The 20,102-nt window shown below is 47.4% G+C and overlaps 1 protein-coding gene across 1 annotated transcript; it reads right to left on the bottom strand.

The window, feature by feature from the left end:
* Nucleotides 1-3,153: 3,153 nt before the first annotated feature.
* On the bottom strand, nt 3,154-3,603 carry LOC147976196 (uncharacterized). Its single transcript, XM_087520772.1, has one exon. The coding sequence runs from the start codon at nt 3,601-3,603 to the stop codon at nt 3,154-3,156; it is 450 nt and encodes a 149-aa protein (XP_087376898.1).
* Nucleotides 3,604-20,102: the final 16,499 nt, after the last annotated feature.

Raw genomic sequence — 20,102 nt, 5'->3', positions numbered from 1 at the left:
GCGGTGTTGTCGTCTGAAAATAGTAATTAAGCAAACATGAGTACAAAGGTACTCAACAAGTCTTACATAAGAACCTACTATACATGCTCATTCTCAAGAAGGTGGTGGAGTTGTTGCAGCAAGCCAGCTTTGACTCTTGGCTAAGCTATCCTATGGGACACCACTAGTAAAATAGTTTTCGCACACGAGTCCACTAATCACCAACACAATACTCCACCGGGGATCCTCCCTCGTCATCCTACGAGAGAGCCATCCTCGGTACTCACAATTATCTTGAGTCTTTTAGTAGTAACCATTAACTTGTCTATGAACTGTATAGGCAACCAAGTAGTCCTTTACCGCGGACGCGGCTATTTGAATAGATGATATTAACCCTGCAGGGGTGTACTTCTTCATACACGCTCTCACCACTTACCCCGTTTACACGACATGTACTCGGCAACCTTCAAGCGGAAGCCCAACGAGGGTGTCGGCCACGGCCTACCTAAACACTCAAGCCTCTAGTCCAGGTTTATTGCCTATCCAGGTTCCATCCGCAGGGAGTCCGGCCGAGGTTTCCACATACGGCCCCGAACGATGTGAACAGGGTTCCCGAGACACCAAAAGGGTGACTCGGTACACCATGCCATGGTGTATCTACCGCAACATAGCCCACCCGTAGGGTCAGCGCTACGCACGGCCGCCAACACGTAACCTACAAACACCAGAAACTAATTGCAACTCCTAGACAGAGTACTAGGGTGATTAAGAAGCCGAGAGGGTTCATTGGTTTCAGGCCCAATGTATGGTAGTAACTGAATCTTAAATCACACATACAGATCTCAGTTCTTATGGGCGGCCTCAATGAAACAACCCACCATGTACTCCTACATGGCCTCTCATCGATACCTTTACCAAATCATGTTCAACACATCCCTCACATTACCGACATAATCATTTCACTCTAGCCCATCACCCAGATGAACCAGACCTAACACAACTCTAAGCATAGAAGGCATAGCAAGGTAGGAACACATACATGGCTCAATCAACTCCTACACATGCTAGTGGGTTTCATCTAGTTACTATGGAAATCACAGGTCATGCAGAGGATAAGGGTTCAACTACCGCAACACACAGCAGTTTGAAACGTTGTTGCCTTAATGCAGTAAATGAGAGCAGAGGCGAGAACATGGGATTGTATCGATATGATCAATGGGGCTGCTTGCCTGATGGAGTGGTAGTAGGGTACTGCCCTTCAGATGGATACTCGGAGATATCCTCCGAGGCAGAACCTACCACGAAGGACACACAGAACATAATCAACACATGACAATATGCAACAATATGATGCATGCTATGACATGGCAAAATGATGTGTCCTGCCTAATGCAATGTGAAACAAGTTGAAATGGGTCCATTTGAATCAAAGATTCAAATGAAGGTTAAGGTTCTTATGCATAATAAGTGTATTAGCTTGCTTCACCTAAACAGCAAGGTTAAAGTGGTTTGTCATGCATGTAACCATTATAGATGGATAGATTGAATTTTTCTGATCATTTTTCATATATAATTTGTTTGATTTGGAGCTATGGTTGATTTTCTATGATTTTTAGAAGTTTTGGCTATTTTTTGGAATTTCCTATATAAAAATAAATCCAGAAAATGAATAATTGCGTCAGCACTGCGTCACTGTGATGTCAGCGAGTCAAAGGCGCCAGGGCCAGTCAAACTTGACTGGTGTGCCCTGTCTGTCAGTGTCTCAGCTAACTAACGGGATTAAGTTAATACTAACTAACTGTTAGTGGGGCCTGGGCCCACATGTCAGTGACCTAAACTAACTATAATTAGTTAGCACTAATCCTAAACTAATTAACAGGCCGGCCCCACCTGTCATAGGCTCAGGGGGGAGTCAACTTGGGCCCACATGGGTCAGACGTGGTCAACTCGCCAGCGGCTTGACGCCGACGACGACAGACGCGGCGGAGGTGCTCGGGTTTGCGTCTCCAGCATCCAAATCGACGGCCGAGAGCAGCTACGTGACGCGGGGAGCGAGCCGCGTCATTTGGTGGAGAAAGTGGAGCTCGGGGAGGCCGGGAACGACGCCGGCGACGACCTTGGCAGTCACCGGAGTTTGGGCGAGGATGAACCCAAAGCTATGGGGCACGGCGAGGCGCGGGGAGTGGTGCGTTAGGCTCCAGGGAACGTGGTGAGTGTGGTGACGCGCTCGGAATTGAGCTTACGCGCCTGTGGCCACGACGGCGACATGGCGGCAGAGCCGAGCTCTCGGCCGTGATGGCCAACGGCGTTAGAGGGCAGCTCGAGCGACGTGGCTAGGGGGAGAAGAGAGAGAAGCTCACGGCGAGTGCAGCGGGCGTCGAAGCGGGCTCGGGGAAGCTTGGAAGGCGGTGAAACATCGGCGACGATCTCCGGTAACCGACGAGGGGAACGGCAGCGGTGGCGGTGTTGCAGCGCGTCCGAGGCCTCGTGGCTCATCGAGGAGGTCGAGGGAGATGTTGCGGAGCTCGTGGGCACGGTGGGGTGACACGGGGACGACGGTAGCTGTGGCTACGGCGGCAAGACGACGGCGGCTGCGTCGGCCATGGCTTCGGGGGAGCGAGGGAGAGAGGCAGGGGGGTGAATGAGATGTCCACGGAGTCGGGCGGCGACGTGGAGCTCGCCCAGGTGTCTTAGCCTCGCGGGCGGCAAGCAGCTGACGCCGTGGCGAGCTCATGCTCGCCGGCGTCACCTCTGTGCCTGCCTGGCGAGGGAGAAGCAGCTGGCTGGCACGGGCCAGCACAGTGCTGGGCCGGCCAGGTGGGCTGCCAGGTGGGCTACCTCCACCCATTTGGTGAACTTGTCGATGGCGACATAGAGGTAGCGGTAGCCCCCAGGCGCTCGAGCGAACGGGCCTAAGATATCCAGCCCCCAGACTACGAACGGTCATGAGAGCAGGATGGTCTGGAGGCCCTGAGCTGGCTGATAGATCTGCTTGGCGTGGAATTGGCAGGCCTCGCAGGACTTCACCAGCTCGGTTGCATCTTTGAGCGTCATAAGCGAATAGAACCTGCTGCGAAACGCCTTGCCGAAGAGGGTTCGTGACGACGAGCGGTGCCCGCAGTCTCCGCCGTGTATGTCAGCTAGCAAGTCGTTCCCCTGTTCCCTGGAGATGCATCACAAGGAAACATCATTTGGCCGCTTCTTGTATAAGTCACCATCCTTGATGCAGTATGCCGTAGCCTGTCGGGCCATGTGCTCCGCGTCCTCCTCTTTCCCCGGCAGGGTGCCTTGCGTCAGGTATTCCTTGAACTCCTTGGTCCAGCACCCCTCTTGAGGCTCGAGCGCCAGGAGTAGGCGCGCTCCCGAGGTCGGGCCGCAGGCCGGGGCTCCTGAGGCAGGTGGTTGGGGGAGCTCCTCCCGAGGCGGCGCCAGCCCTGAAAGCGGAGGTGCTGCCGACGGCTTGAAGAGCCGCTCCTCAAAGACGCTAGGCTCTTGGGGTTGTCGCTTGGACGCCCTTTTGGCGATGTCGTAATCCTCCTTGTTGGTGCCACGGGGCACGTGCTGTAACTCTAGACCCAGGAAATGCTTTTCCATTTTGTGTACCTCCGCGAGGAATGCCTCCATGTGCTCGTCCCTTGGCTCGTATACCTTGTTGGAGAAGTTAACGAGGAGCTGCGAGTCGCCCCTGATGGTGAGGCGCTTCACCCCCAGGGCCACCGCAGCCTTAAGGCCAGCGATGAGGCCTTCGTACTCCACGATGTTGTTGGAGACCTTCTCGCCTTGCTGGAAGCAGAGCTACACGACGTAGTAGAGCTTGTCCTGAGTGGGCGAGATGAGCACTGCTCCAGCTCCCGCGCCCTGGCGTGCGAACGCGCCATTGAAATACATGACCCGTCCATCTGGTGCTTCACTTCCTGGCAAGATCGATCGGTCCTTGCCTGCTTCAAACCCCGGGGCGTCAGTCCATTCTGCCACAAAGTTGGCGAGCGCGGCTCCCTTGATGACCCTAGTTATGCTGAACTCCAGCTAGAATGCTTGCAGCTTGATGTTCCATTCGGTGACTCTTCCAGCAACATTGGGGCTCCTGAGTACCCTCTCCAGCGGGTAGGCCAAGACGACCTTGATTGGGTGACCTTGGAAGTAGTGGCGTAGTTTACGCGAGGCCACCAAGAGCGCTAGCAAGAGCTTTTGAGGCATGGGGTACCGTGCCCTTGCATCCCGTAGTACCATGCTGACACTACTAGAAAAAGGGCTATAGATGGGATTGACACTAATGGCGCACCAGACAAGCGGTGTGCCATTAGTATATACTAATGGCGCACCACCTTCTGATACGCCATTAGAGTTGAAACTACTAATGGCGCACCTGGCCCAGGGTGCGCCATTAGTATCAATTTTTTTTTAACTAGTGCGCCTGTCCAAACATACTAATGGTGCATCCAGACACAGTGCGCCATTACTAGTTGTAACTAGTAATGGCGCACCTATCGGAAAGTGCGCCACTAATGTTGTTTTTTAATTATATTTTTTATTCCTTTTTTTTGCAAAACTACTAATGGCGCACCTAGTAAAAAGTGCGCCACTACTATGTTTGACCAAGCTTTGACCCACTTCTGGACATAGTAATGGCGCACTTTTCCCTTGATGCGCCATCGCTATTTTTGATACCAATGGCGCACTTTTCCATGCGGTGCACCATTGTGGTTTTGTAGGCAAGTGCCGCAGCCCAACCGCCCACCATCTCTCTCCTCTCTCTCTCGCACGAAAACCCTATCCTCTTCTCCCTCACCCCACGCACACACGTCTCTCGGCCTCGCCCCGGCCCCGATCCATGCTGCCTCCCAGTGCTCCCTCCTCTTCCTGCGCGGCGGCCCTTGCCCTCCTCTCTCTTCGGTCCCCTTCGCGCCTCCTCGCGGCAGTCGCAGCCAAGGAGCCCGAGCTCGGCAGTGACGGATCAGAAGGCAACGTCGGCTCTGGATCTGGGAGTGGTGGAGCAGCCGCCGTCCCCGCTCCACCCTCTCCCGCGCCCCCCACCTTCTCTCCCATCCGCAGATCGAGAACCTTCTCTCCCATCCCCGGATCAGGAAGGGAAGGTCCCAGATCCACATAGGGTGGGTGGGTGGGTCCTTGCGCTTCGGCGCGCCGCCGTCCACCTGGGCCGCGACAACCGAGGTCCTCGAGGCCGGCCATGGAAGTCCGACCTGCCAGCAGCCATGCCTCGCGCCCGAAACCCTAGCATGCATGCCGCAGGAATGAGGTACGGCACCGGACCCCTATGCTCCTCCTTCTTCCATGGACATCTCACCATGAGAGGTCTCATCTCTGTAGGAAGGAGGACAACGCCATGGAAGCTGCTCCTTCCCCTTCCCCACCAGGACCACGCACGCCATGGAAGGTATCCTCTCCTGTTGCTTCCTGAGCATTTGTGTCTCTGACCTGATTTGTTCAAGGGGGAGAAAGAGAAGCTTCTCCCATCCGCCTGTGCCTTCAGATTTGGCCGCCCATATAGTACGCACACGGTTTAGGGTTGCTCAAATCCATTTACACTAGTTTGGATGAAACAGAGGCTGTCACAAATGCATCACCTCATGCAGCTTCTTGGTCCGCTAGCAAGTTAGTAACTTGCATGTATTTTTTGGTGACGAACAAGTCTGACTCCAATGGATTAACTCTGTCCGTATCGCAAATTTGTTGGATTAACCCAGCAACGCTTTAGTTTTACTTCCCCCTCCCCCCTAGCTAGCTTACTCTTTTAAGGTCTAGTAGTGTGTTGTGATTAATTTTTCGGTTAAATCCAGTCCTGCTAGTCCGGCACACACAGATTTACTTTACTGACGATCAATGGGCTTTATATGTTGTCGTTCCATATTATCAAGGGTTCACTGCTCCTTAAAACTACACGAGTGTGTTGTGTTGTTGGACTGTGTCATCTTGTTAATTCTGGTTGGTCTCTATTTCTAGAATCCCTGCCTGCCTGTGATATTTGCTTTTTGGCAATGACAGGGCTGCCTATATGGTCCTATATTGTAAGTTTGCAGACTCGTATGGAACAATATCTATATTCCTCTATCTCTAGAATGAAGGCAGTTTGCTTCGCTCACACACCAAGTTCTCCCACTATGCTTAAATCTATTCTACTCCATTTCCTGAGATGAAATTGTGATGATGGGAGTGACATTAAACCGCTTGAACATCTAATTGTGCATGTACTCCATTGTTATATACTGACCCATCTTGTCTTTGCCTCTTATTAACATTCAAATTGTTAATGGCATTCAAAGTGTTAATTGCAGGAGCAGACACAGAGGAGGAATCTTCTACCTCAAAGCAGTTGATCGACGCCGGGAGGGTGGGTACGTGATGTCGGAGGCTGCCGGGAGGGTGGTGACGAGCTACCGAAGAGATGAGTTCTAGCTCTCCTCGATGCCAGGACAAGGCGCTGCTACCGATCGGACGTGGACTCGATTGATTTTGATTTGAAATATCACGGGTTGTAATGTAAAATGCACTTCAGTTCAAAATTTCCTCCCCTTGCGAGATGTATTCTTGGACGGAGGGAGTAGAAGATTAGTTATAGGATTTTGTTTTATTTCTATGCAATTTTCTTTTTATTGGATACTTGTAAAGACATGGTAATATTCTTGCTATAATAAAAATTATGGTTCTATTTCATTTTTTGTTTTTAAATTATTTTTCCTTATAGGTTGTTTTTTTAATTTGTATTTTTTTGTTTTTCAAATATACTATTAGTGGCGCATTTCAGCCTTTATTGATGGCGCACCTAGCTTTTTAGCTAGTGGCGCACCTCTAAGGTTACTAGTGGCGCACTTGGCTTTATTACTAATGGCGCACGTAAGGGTTAGTAATGGCGCACTATTAGGTGCGCCATTACTGTCTAGGATAGTAATGGCGCACCAAATGTGCGCCATTACTAAAACTTACTAATGGCGTGCTAGTAATGGCGCACCTAATGCGCGCCATTAGTAGCCAAAATAGGTGCGCCATTAATAACCTGTTTTCCAGTAGTGTGATGAAGTATACTGGGTGCTCGACAAGGGCGGGGGCGTCGATGGAGCCTGCGCCTGTCGGGGGTTGGGGCGTCTCCTGAGGTGACTGGACCCCAAGAGCCTGGTCGCCCACTAGGGCCTCTGCACGTCCGCGAACGCCGCCTTGCTGGGCCTGGTCACTCGTTGGCGTTGCTGCAGCCTTTGCGGTGCCCTCTGGGTCCTGCATCACCCTGACTGAAGGTGCAGCACGGCGGGGCTGACCCTTGGCCTGGCGCTCTTCCCGAACTACCACTAGGGCTGCACTAGCGGAGTAGGGACTGGCGGCAAGGTAAAGCACCAGGGCTTGAGAGGGCGGGGCGCCACCATCACCGGAGGGCTGGTCAGGTATCTCTTGAGGTCTTGAAACGCTTGGTCAGCCTCCAGGTCCACTTGAATGGGCCCTTCTTCTTCATCAGACTGAAGAACGGTAGGGTGCGCTCTCCCAGCTTGGAGATGAAGCGCCCCAGTGAGGTCACGCAGCCCGCAAGCTTCTGCATCTCCTTGAGAGTTTGTGGTGGGCTCATGTCTTCTATCGCCTTGACCTTATCCGGGTTAGCCTCGATCCCCCTGTGGGACACGAGGAAGCCCAACAGCTTGCTAGAGGGGACACCGAACACGCACATCTCTGGGTTGAGCCGTAGGTCTACCTGGCGCAGGCTTGCGAAGGTCCCCTCCAGGTCTTGAATCAAAGTCCTTGCCTCCCGAGACTTTACCAAAATGTCGTCGACCTAGGCTTCAGCGTTCCTCCCGAGCTGCTGACCCAGGGCGATGTGCATCAGCCACTGAAAGGTCGTGCCTGCATTGCGCAGCCCGAACGGCATGCAAGTGTAGCAGTACACCCCACACAGGGTCAGGAAGGCCGTCTTCTCCACATCCTCCACTGCCATCTTGATCTGGTGATAGCCTGAAAACGCGTCCATGAAGCATAGCAGGTCGCACTTGGCGGTGGAGTCGACAATCTGGTTGATGCGCGGGAGCGGGAACAGGTCTTGGGGGACAGGCTTTGTTGAGGTTGGTGAAGTAGACGCACATGCGCTCCTTCCCGCCCTTCTTTGATACGACGGCGAGGTTCGCCAGCCATTCAGGGTACCGAACCTCGCGAATGACACCTGCTGCCTCCAGCTTGCGGGTTTCCTAGACGATGAAGGATTGCTTCTCTATGGACTGTCGCCGCACCTTCTGCTTCACAGGGCGCACATTGGGGCACACCATCAAGTGATGCTCGATCACCCCTCTTGGGACCCCTACCAGCTGCTTGGGTTCCCAAGCGAATACATCCTTGTTCATGCGCAGGAACCTAACCAATGCCTCCTCTTGATCCAGGTCGAGGTTGGCGCCTATGGTGAAGGTGGCTTCTGAGGACCCATCTTCCTCGAGTGGCACCTGCTTGGTTTCGGCCCGATCTTGAGTGAACAGCTTCTTCTTCTTTGCTGGCGCAGCCCCCTTAACCCCTGGGATGGCCTCATTTGCTGGTCGCACCTCTGCGGTGGTTTTGAGGCCACACTTGAGCGCTGCCAGAGCCTCCTTGGTGTGTCCAACTATGATGAGGGCGTCCTTGCTCCCGGGCATCTTCATGAGGTTGTAGGCCGGATGGGTCGCCGCCATAAACTGAGCCAGGGCTGGGAATCCGAGGATGGCGTTGTATGGGAGGCCGATACGGGCGATGTCAAAGTCGATCAGCTCAGTGTGGTAGTTGTCGCAAGTGTCGAAGGTCACAGGAAGGAGGATCTGCCCCAAGGGGCTGGTGGAGCCGCCGCCGACCCCGAAGAAGGGCATGCTGGGGCGGAGCTATTCGAGTGGTACGTGAATAAGGCTAAATACCTCCACAGAGAGCATGTTGAGACCGGCGCCGCCATCGATGAGGGTCTTGGTGACAGCTACACTATAGATGGTGGGTGTGCAAAGCATTGGAAGCACACCCGAGCCGACGGTGGTGACGGGTGATCCCCCGAGTCAAAGGTGAGGTCGGCCTTGGGTGCCGCCCAGCCCGGGGGAGCTCCTTGCCGCACGGAAGCGGCGCCAAACTGGCGGAAGAACGGCTTGGTGTGACGGTCGGAGGGCGGTGCTCGCGAACCGCTGAGGAGGGCCGCGACGGCGAGGGGCCCTGGTGCCGCAAAGCGCGTGATGAAGAGGTCGCACAACTACTCCCAAGATGCCACTAAGGATCTTGGGAGGGCGAGCAGCCAGGCGCGCGGCGCACCAGCGAGGGCCATGGGAAGCCAATTGGCCATGACCTTGTCGTCGCCCCCGGCCTTTAGGATAGCCTCTTCTTATGCCAGCAGTAAGGATGACGGGTCCGCCGCACCGTCATAGCGCGGCGGCATCTCCGGCTTGAACTTGGGCGGCCATTGTACCTATCACAAGGCGGGGGAAAAGGCCCTGAGCCCCCTGCCGCTGTCGTGGGCATCCGTCATCCCAGTCGGGGGAGCAACGCCGGCCATGGGGACAAGGCGCGGAGGTGGCGGAGCATGGATTGATGGAAGGAAAGCTTCAGTGCTCCCCTACTTGGCACGCCAAATGTTGGATATCGGGTTCCGACAAACCCTTGAGGTTCAAACACTAGGGTGTGCACGGAGATCTCTCCTCCCCCTAGCTCACGCTCTCACCCCAATCACAAAGCTCAGCTCGTCGAACCCGCAGAACAAAGGACACAGGGTTTATACTAATTCGGGCCACCAATGTGGTGTAATACCCTAGTCTAGTGTGGTGGATTGCCTCTTGGGCTGAGGATGAACTAGTACAAGGGAAGAACAACCTCCTGAGGAGAGGTGTTCTTGAGCTAGGTGAGCTTGTGTGGTTGAAGATAATCTGAATGATCCGTCCCCCTCCTATGGTGGTGGCCAGTCCTATTTATAGAGGCCCTGGTCCTCTTACCAAATATTATGCGGGAAGGGAGCCCACAACGGCGAATTTGAAGGGGGACAACTAGTACAAGCTATCCTGATAAAAGGTGGTGTTTGCCTGCTAAAGGCTCTGGTGGTGATGCCGTCCTGGGCTCCATGATGACCTCTGTCCTGCCGTCCTACTGTTCTTGGTCTTGTTGCACCGATATGGAAACCTTTGCCTGATACCTCGGGACTCCTCGCCTGCGCTTGCCTCCTTAGCACCAAAGAGGAAACGAGTACACTGCACGCGCTAGCGCCCGCCTGGCCTTGGTCGTCATGGCTTGCGTCACAGGGACCTCGCTAGGTGCCCCTCGCCTTGATCTCTCCACCCCTCGCGAGCCAGCCTGGTGAGGCCGCCCCCTAGGAGGTCTTGAGTCGTCTGCCTCGCGATGCTTGGCCCCTCGCGAGAGTCTTGAGTGTTCTCTATGAAGATGGGTTGTACAGGGCCGCTGGTGGAGCCACGCCATGGGCCGCAGGCAAGCACGTCTGGGGACCGCTATTCCCAGGACGCCAACATAGATCACTGGACAACGGTCAAAATTATCCTTAGACACCTAAGACGACCAAGGAAATTTTTCTCGATTATGGAGGTGATAAAGAGTTCGTCGTAAAAAGTTACGTCAATGCAAGCTTTGAAACTGATTTAGATGACTCTAAGTCTCAATCAAGATACGTATTGAACGTATGAGCAATTATCTAGAGTAGCTCCATGCAGAGCATTGTAGACATAGAAATTTGCAAAATACATACGGATCTGAATGTGGCAGACCCGTTGACTAAACTTCTCTCACAAGCAAAACATGATCACACCTTAGTACTCTTTGGATGTTAATCACATAGCGATGTGAACTAGATTATTGACTCTAGTAAACCCTTTGGGTGTTGGTCACATGGCGATGTGAACTATGGGTGTTAATCACATAAAGATGTGAACTATTGGTGTTAAATCACATGGCGATGTGAACTAGATTATTGACTCTAGTGCAAGTGGGAGAATGAAGGAAATATGCCATAGAGGCAATAATAAAGTTGTTATTTTATATTTCCTTATATCATGAGAAATGTTTATTATTCATGCTAGAATTGCATTAACCGAAAACTTGATACATGTGTGGATACATAGGCAAAACACCATGTCCCTAGTATGCCTCTACTAGACTAGCTCGTTAATAAAAGATGGTTAAATTTCCTAACCGTAGACATGTGTTGTCATTTGATGAACGGGATCACATTATTAGGAGAATGATGTGATGGACAAGACCCATCCGTTAGGTTAGCATGTTGATCGTTCAGTTTTATTGCTATTGCTTTCTTCATGTCATATACATATTCCCCTGACTATGAGATTATGCCACTCCCGGATACCGGAGGAATGCCTTGTGTGCTATCAAACATCACAAGGTAACTGGGTGATTATAAAGATGCTCTACAGGTATCTCCGAAGGTGTTTGTTGGGTTGGCATAGATCGAGATTAGGATTTGTCACTCCAAGTATTAGAGAGGTATCTCTGGGCCCTCTCGGTAATGCACATCATAATAAGCCTTGCAAGCAATGTGAATAATGAGTTAGTTGCGGGATGATGCATTACAGAATCATCAAAGAGACTTGCTGGTAACGAGATTGAACTAGGTATGAAGATACCGACGATCGAATCTCGAGCAACTAACATACCGATGATAAAGGGAATAACGTATGTTGTCATTATGGTTCGACCGATAAAGATCTTCATAGAATATGTAGGAACCAATATGAGCATCCAGGTTCCGCTATTGGTTATTGATCGGAGAGGTGTCGTGGTCATGTCTACATAGTTCTTGAACCCGTAGGGTCCGCACACTTAACGTTCGATGACGATTTTGTATTATATGAGATATGTGATTTGGTGACCGAATGTTGTTCGGAGTCCCAGATGAGATCATGGACATGACGAGGATTCTCGAAATGGCAGAGAGGTAAACATTGATATATAGGATGATGTTATTTGGACACCGGAAGTGTTTCGGGATGCACCGGGTACTTATCGGGTCACCGGAAGGGGTTCCGGGCACCCCCGGCAAAAGATTTCCGCCATATGGGCCAAGAGGGGAAACACAGCAGCCACAAAGGGGCTGCCCCCCCCATTTGGGCTGGCCAAATTGGAGAAGGATAAGGGAAGAAGGAAAGGAAAAAGGTAATAGGATTCCCCCTTCCCCCTCTTCCCTTCCTACCCCAAATAGGAATAGGAAAGGGGGAGGCCGAATTGGGAGGACCCCAAGTAAGATTCCTCCTACTTGGGGCGCCCCCTTGGCTGCCTCTCTTCCTCTCCAACCTGTATATGTGGGTGGGGGGCACCGCTACAATACACATCAATAGTTGTTATCCATGTACGGCACCCCCCTCCACAGTTTAGGCCTCCGGTCATATTCACGTAGTGCTTAGGCGAAGCCCTGAGCGGATCACTTCACCATCACCGTCACCACGCCGTCGGGGTGACGAAACTCTCCCTCGACACTTTGCTGGATCAAGAGTTCGAGAGATGTCATCAAGCTAAACGTGTGCAATACTCCAAGGTGCCGTTCGTTCGGTGCTTGATCGGTCGGAACGAGAAGATGTTCAACTACATCAACCGCCTTGTCAAATGCTTCCGCTTTCGGTCTATGAGGGTACGTGGACACACTCTCCCCCCTCTCGTTGCAATGCATCTCCTAGATATATCTTGCGTGATCGTAGGATTTTTTTTGAAATAGCATGCTACGTTCCCCAACATAGGAACCTTTTATTTAACCGTTTATCATTCCACACATGCATATGAGTTTTCCAATGAATTGCATATTCGAGGATCATAGCAGTTATAGCATACAATATAAACTCTTTAATTATGAATACGGAAATATTATAATACAAATATTATTGCCTCTAGGGCATATTTCCAACAGTCTACCACTTGCACTAGAGTCAATAATCTAATTTACATAGTCTCTTTAACACATATGGATATTCCGTGTTGCTTATTCTTTTCTCGTGGTAAATACTTCATCATTGGGTCTGGCACATTCAAATCCATGTGAATCTTGAGAATCTTTACATAACTATTCTCAATACATTATCGGACAATGTGATACTTGCGTTCAATGTGTTTGGTCTTCATGTGTGATCTTGGTTCCTTTGCTTGAGCAACGGCTCCAGTATTATCACAATAGAGAGTCATTGGATTCATCACACTTGGGACCACACCAACTTCTTCAAGAAACTTCTTGATCCAGAACGCCTCCACTGAAGCTTCTGAAGCCGCAATATACTTTGCTTTTGTCGTAGAATCCATAATTATTTTGTTTGAAACTCTTCCAAACAACCGCACCACCCTTAAGTGTGAAAGCATAACCTGATTCAGATTTATAGTCATCTGTATCAATCATGAAGCTAGCACCAGTGTAACCATATAGAATGAGTTCTTCATCTCCTCCATAAACAAGGAGCATGTCCTTTGTTCTTCTGAGGTACTTAAGAATATACTTAACTATTACCAAGTGGGCCACTCCTGAATCACTCTGGTATCTGCTACTAACACTTAGTGCATAAGAAACATCTGGTCATGTACATATCATAGCATACATATGGAGCCAATAATAGAAGCATATAGTAATCCACTCATTTGTACTCGCTCATCATGTGTCTTGGGACATTGATTTTTGCTAAGTGCTATGCCACCTGACATTGGGAGAAAACCTTTCTTAATATTCTCCATTTTAAACCTCTTTACATTGTCAATGTACATGCTTTGACTTAGTGCTATTAGAAGTCTTGATCTATCTCTATGGATCTTTATGCCCAATATATATGCAGCTTGACCTAAGTCTTTCATTGAAAACACACACTTCAAAAAGTCTTTTATTGTGCCAAGATACTTTGTATCATTCCCAATCAACAATATGTCATCTACATATAATATCAGAAATGCTACAGAACTCCCACTAAACTTCTTATGTACACAAGCTTCTTCATCATTTTAATGAAGCCAAACTCTTTTACCACTTCATCAAAACATTGATTCCAGCTCCTTGATGCTTTTTTCAATCATAGATTGACCTTTGAAGATTGCACATATTTCCGACATTCTTTGGATCAACAAAACCTTTTGGTTGTATCACGTATGCATCCTATTTTAGATTTCCATTTAGGAAAGCAGTTTTGACATCCATCTGCCATATCTCGTAGTCGAAATATGCAGTTATAGCCATCATAATCCATACAGACTTTAGCATTGGTACCGAGGAGACAGTCTCATCATAATCAACTCCCTCGACTTTCAAAAACCCTTTCACAACTAGACTTGCTTTGTAGATGGTGGGATTACCATCTGCATTTGTTTTTCTCTTGAACATCCATTTATTGTATGGGGATTACACCCTCTGGAGGAGCATCAAGTCCCAAATTTGATTCCCGTACATGGACTCCATTTTGGATTGCATGGCTATGAGACATTCTTTTGAGCTAGGCACCGCCATTGCTTCCTTTGTAGTGCTCAAGCTCATCTTCCTCTAAGATGAATATTTCATTATGAAACCATTCAAGAGGTTCATTAACTCTTCCTGGCCTAGACGGTTTATTTACAGTCTTAATTGGAGTTTCTACAACTTGTCTACTAACTTCTGGTTAAGTTGTATGGACAACATCTGGAAAAAATTCTGTTTCATTAGTCCTATTCACTTCTGGAGATCCAATAATCTCGTCAAGAAGTAGTATCCTCCGACTTTGTCTTCAAACTTTTGGCAGAAGGAATGCCCAATTGTTTCTTTGGGATAACCTACAAAGTAGCACTTCTCTACCTTGGGATCGAGCTTATTTGGATCTGAAAGTTTTACATAAGTCTCGCAACCCCAAATCTTGAGATGCGACAAATTGGGTTTCTTTCCATTCCATAACTCACATGGTGTCGTTTCTACAGACTTAGACGATGGTCTGTTTAGTGTATATGTTGCTATTTGAAGTGCATATCCTCGAAATGATAAAGGCAGATTAGTAAGTGACATCATCGACCTTAGCACGTCCAACAATGTTCGGCTATGCCTTTCAGACACTCCGTTTCTTCATGGAGTTCCTGGAGGAGTAAGCTTTGAGACAATTCCACAATCACTTAGATGTTTGCTAAACTCATGACTGCTACTTGTGAACTTCATTGGGATTTCCCCAAAGAGGAGAGGATGATGCAATACAGTAGAGATAAGTATTTCCCTCGGTTAAGAACCAAGCTTATCAATCCAGTAGGAGAACCACACAACACGTCCTTAGCAGCACCTACACAAAAAATAACAAATCCTTGCAGCCCAATGCGAACAAGGGGTTGTTAGTCCCTCGGCGGTTACTTGCAAGATTAAACGGTGTAGTGATTGATAGATAGATTGAACAAAAACACAAAATAAAATAAATAAATTAAAATTGTAGCAAGATAATTTTTATGATTTTTAATATAAGATAAAAGTAGACCTGGGGCCACAGTTTTCACTAGAGGCTTCTCTCCTGAAAATAGCAAACGGTGGGTGAACAAACTACTATTGAGCAATTGGTAGAAAAACAAATAATCATGATGATATCCAAGGCAATGATAATGTATATAGGCATCACATCCGAGACAAGTAGACCAACTCCTTCCTGCATCTACTACTATTACTCCACACATCAACCACTATCTTGCATGCATCTAGAGTATTGAGTTCATAAAGAACGAAATTACGCCTTAAAGCAAGATGACATGATGTAGACAAAGTAAACTCACGCATGAATAAACCCCATCTTTCTATCCTTATGGCAACGATACAAATAGGTGTGATGTCCCTTTCTATCACTGGGATTGAGCACCACAAGATCAAACCCATGACAAAGCACCTCTCCCATTGCAAGAAAAATCAATCTAGTTGACCAAACTAAATTAACCGATCGATGTGAAATATGAAGGTATGATAATCATGCATAAAAGAGTTCAGAGAAAACTCAAATAACATTCATGGATAATCTGATCATAAACTCGCATTCATCGGATCCCAACAAACACACCACAAAAAGTGATTATATTGAATAGAACTCCAAAAACATCAAGGAGAACATTGTATTGAAGATCAAAGAGAGAGAGAAATAGAGAGAGAGAGCCATCTAGCTACTATTTATGGACCCACTGGTCTGTGGTAAACTACTCACACATCATCGAAAGGGAAGCAAGGTTGATGTAGAGCCCCTCTGTGATTGATTCCCCCTCCAACAGAGTGCCAGAAAAGGCCTCCAAATGGGATCTCATGAGAACAGGAACTTGTGGCGGCGAAAAAAGTATTTTGGCTGGCTCTCTGTTGGTTTCCCGATTTTAGATAATTTATAGAGGCGGAGTTAGGTCAAACGGAGCACGTGGGCCCCACCAGCCTACAGTGCGCACCTTGGTGCCCCATGGGCCACTGCTCTATCTTCTGGTCCTCTCCCGAAGCTTCCAGGGTCTCCTACGTCGAGAAAAAATCACCAAAAAGTTTTGTGGCGTTTGGACTTCGTGTGGTACTAATATTCTAAAAAACCAAAACAGGCAAAAAAAACAGCAATTGGCACTTGGCACTAAGTTAATAGATTAGTTCCAAAAATGATATATAATTGCTTGTAAATGCACATAAAACATCCAAGATTGATACTACAATAGCATGGAACAATAAGAAATTATAGATACGTTGGAGACGTATTAATGACTCAAATATTCTACTCCACAATCAGATCATAGAAACTTAATCTTTTTGCCACGATGATTCCCAACTTCGTTATGAAATTCTTTGAACTTTTCAAATGTTTCAAACTTATGTTTCATCAAGTGAATATATCCATATCTACTTAAATCACCAGTGAAGGTTACGAAGTATAAGTATCCCCTGCGCGCCGGAATACTCATTGGACCACATACATCAGTATGTATTATATCCAATAATTTGAGCGCCCGTTTTGGATGACAAATGAAGGTGTTTTAGTCATTTTACCCATCAGACAAGCTTCGCATGTATCAAATGATTCAAAACCAAATTATGTTAACACTCTATCTTTATGAAGCCTCTACATACGTTTCTTTCCGATGTGACCAAGACGACAGTGCCACATGTACGTGGTATTATTAGTCATCTTAAGGCGTTTTGCATTCATGTTAGAGATGTCCTTTTCATGTTCAAGATCTAATATGAATAATCCACCAATCATGGGTGCAAATCCATAAAACTTATCCTTATAATATATTGAACAACCATTGTTCTATGGCTTATAAGAATAACTGTCATTTATCAAACATGATCTAGAGATAATGTTTTTACATAACTTTCAAACAAAATAACAATTACTTAGTTTTAAAACAAATCCTTAAGGTAAACTCGAAGACATGACACCGACGGCTTGAGCAACGATCCCATCACCATTCTCGACATGCATCACAACTTCATTTCTTCTCAGCTTCTGAACATTCTGCAGACCCTGCGTCGTGTAGCAAATGTTAGCAATAGATCCGGTATCAAATACCCATGACCTGGAATTTTTGGTGAGTAGAATATCAATAACATTAACTTGTATAACTTTTATACCTTTAGCACAAGATGTGTTGTTCTTATCTGCCAGATACTTCGAGCAATTTCTTTTCCTGTGTCATTTCTCTTTACAACAGAAAAATATAGTCTCGCAAGAAGCTCCACCCTTGTTCCATTTGGTGTTGCTTTTCTTTTTGAAACCTTATGTTTTGTTCACCATCAACTTTGGTTGGTTCTGAATCCCGATTTCATTGGTTTTGAGCATTGCTTCATACAGCGAAGGAAGGATCAAATCATTTTTTGGAGTCTTTGTAAAATCTATTTCCATTGCATTAATACTATTATAATTGTCTGCAAGCTTGACACCTTTCTCATCAACCTTAGCTATCTTGCACTTTCCATTGCTTCAATGATCACATGAACTTCAGCGGGCTCTTTGTGGTATAGAACTTCAACTGCCACAAAAATTTTGACGGTACTGAGTTGATGATAACGTTTCTGTAACACTTGATCCATGCATGATAGCATAATAGTTTTGATGATATTGAAATCATTCTTGCAAGATGTAAACACATTGATGATAGCTTGAGATGCTCTCGGCATCGGGAAATCACCAAGTGGTTGATCCATCACACATTCTTTCTTAGCACTCCTGAGAACAAATCTGAGAGTGTGGATCCAATCCTCATAGTTTCCACCATTTGTAGCCAACTTTTCTTTTTCAAACAGAGGTGCTAAATATAAAAAATTGCAAGCCATTGATCTACAACAATAAACACAAGATTCAACTTAGAAACTTTCATAATTAAGATTGCCCTAGTGATTAAACAAAATTTAATATAAAGTGCACTCCCACTCAAATAAATATCTCTCATAATTGATAGTAAGTGATTCAAGTTCCTGATCTTATTCTTAGCCATTGATGTGGACATCACTGATGACCAGAATTTTGACCGATGGGCAAACTATTGCCGATCATATCTCCATATGACTCTTCTTCATCTTTTGATGCTTTGTGCTCTGAGCTCAGAATGATACTACCAGAAATTCAAGAAAACCGAGTGCTATCTGCATACATGGTCTGACTTCTTCAAGATACATGTATTTTATTGTTACCACTAAGGATAAAATGATGGTGTTTTGTCATGTTGACTAACTTCTTCATGTCTACATAATGTAATCTTGCTTATTGCGATACTTTGTTTCATGCAAACTTAAAACCTTGAGATGCACTACAAAAAAAGACACATCCGTGACATTTTGGGACGAACGAAAAAAAAATCCGTCATGCTTATGACACTTCTATGACGATAATTGTGACAAAACCCGGTATCATCATAGATGTAACACCCACAATGCAGCTATATCTCCCACATGTCGGGGCAGGACTTAGAGGCATAGCCGCATGGTAGGCTTGTTGCAAGAGGGGTAATCTTTACACATCCCATGTACTGAATAAGAAAGGGATAAAGAGTTGGCTTACAATCGCCACTTCACACAAATACAAGTTAAACATACATCGACCAAAATACAATCAAGGTCCGTCTACGGAACCAAAATAAAAGAAGACAACTCCAAATGCTAGGTCCCCCATCGTCCCTACTGGGCTCCACTGCTGATCAATAGGAAACGAAATAAAACAACGATCAAGATCTTCATCGAGCTCCCACTTGAGCTGGGTTGCGTCACCTACACTAGTATCTTCGGCACCTGCAACTGTTTGGAAGTATCTGTGAGCCATGAAGACTTAGCAATCTCACACCCACGAGATCAAGACTATTTAAGCTTATGGGTAGGAAAAGGTTATGAGGTGGAGTTGCAGCAAGCACTAGCATATATACTGGCTAACATACGCAAATAAGAGCGAGAAGAGAAGCAACGCACGGTCGTGAACTAGAAGTGATCAAGAAGTGATCCTGAAACTACTCACGTTCAAGCATAACACAAGAACTGTGTTCACCTCCCGGACTCCGCCGGAAAGAGACCATCACGGCTACACACGCGGTTGATGCATTTTAATTAAGTTAAGTGTCAAGTTCTCTACAACCGAATATTAATAAATTCCCATCTGCCCATAACCGTGGGCACGGCTTTTGAAAGTTCAAAACCCTGCAGGGGTGTCCCAACTTAGCCCATCACAAGCTCTCACGGTCAACGAAGGATATTCCTTCTCCCAGGAAGACCCGATCAGGCTCGGAATCCTGGTTACAAGACATTTCGACAATGGTAAAACAAGACAAGCAAAGCTGCCTGAATGTGCCGTCAAATCCCGATAGGAGCTGCACATATCTCATTCTCAAGGCACACCGGATGAGACATCCTACGAGTAAAACCAAACCTCAAGTTTCCCCGAGGTGGCCCCGCAGTCTACTCGGTTTAGACCAACACTTAGAGAAGCACTAGCTCGGGGGGTTAAAATAAGATGACCCTTGGGTTAATTACTCCCAAGGGAAAAGTTTAGGTTGTTAGGCAAATGTAAAACCAAGGTTGGGCCTTTCTTGAGTGGTTTTATTCAAGGCGAACTGTCAAGGGGTCCCCATAACACCCAACCATGTAAGGAACGCAAAATCAAGGAACATAACACCGGTATGACGAAAACTAGGGCGACAAGAGTGGGACAAAACACCAGGCATAAGGCCGAGCCTTCCACCCTTTACCAAGTATATAGATGCATTAATTA

This window comes from Triticum urartu, chromosome 4A (assembly GCF_056163025.1).
Source record: "Triticum urartu cultivar PI428250 chromosome 4A, HENAU_Tu73, whole genome shotgun sequence".
Classification (NCBI taxonomy): domain Eukaryota; kingdom Viridiplantae; phylum Streptophyta; class Magnoliopsida; order Poales; family Poaceae; genus Triticum; species Triticum urartu.
This window is presented reverse-complemented; position numbering and strand designations above follow the sequence as displayed.

Coding starts and splice junctions, on each gene's coding strand:
- LOC147976196 (XM_087520772.1), bottom strand. CDS start 3,603: ATGGAGGCATTCCTCGCGGAGGTACACAAAATGGAAAAGCATTTCCTG.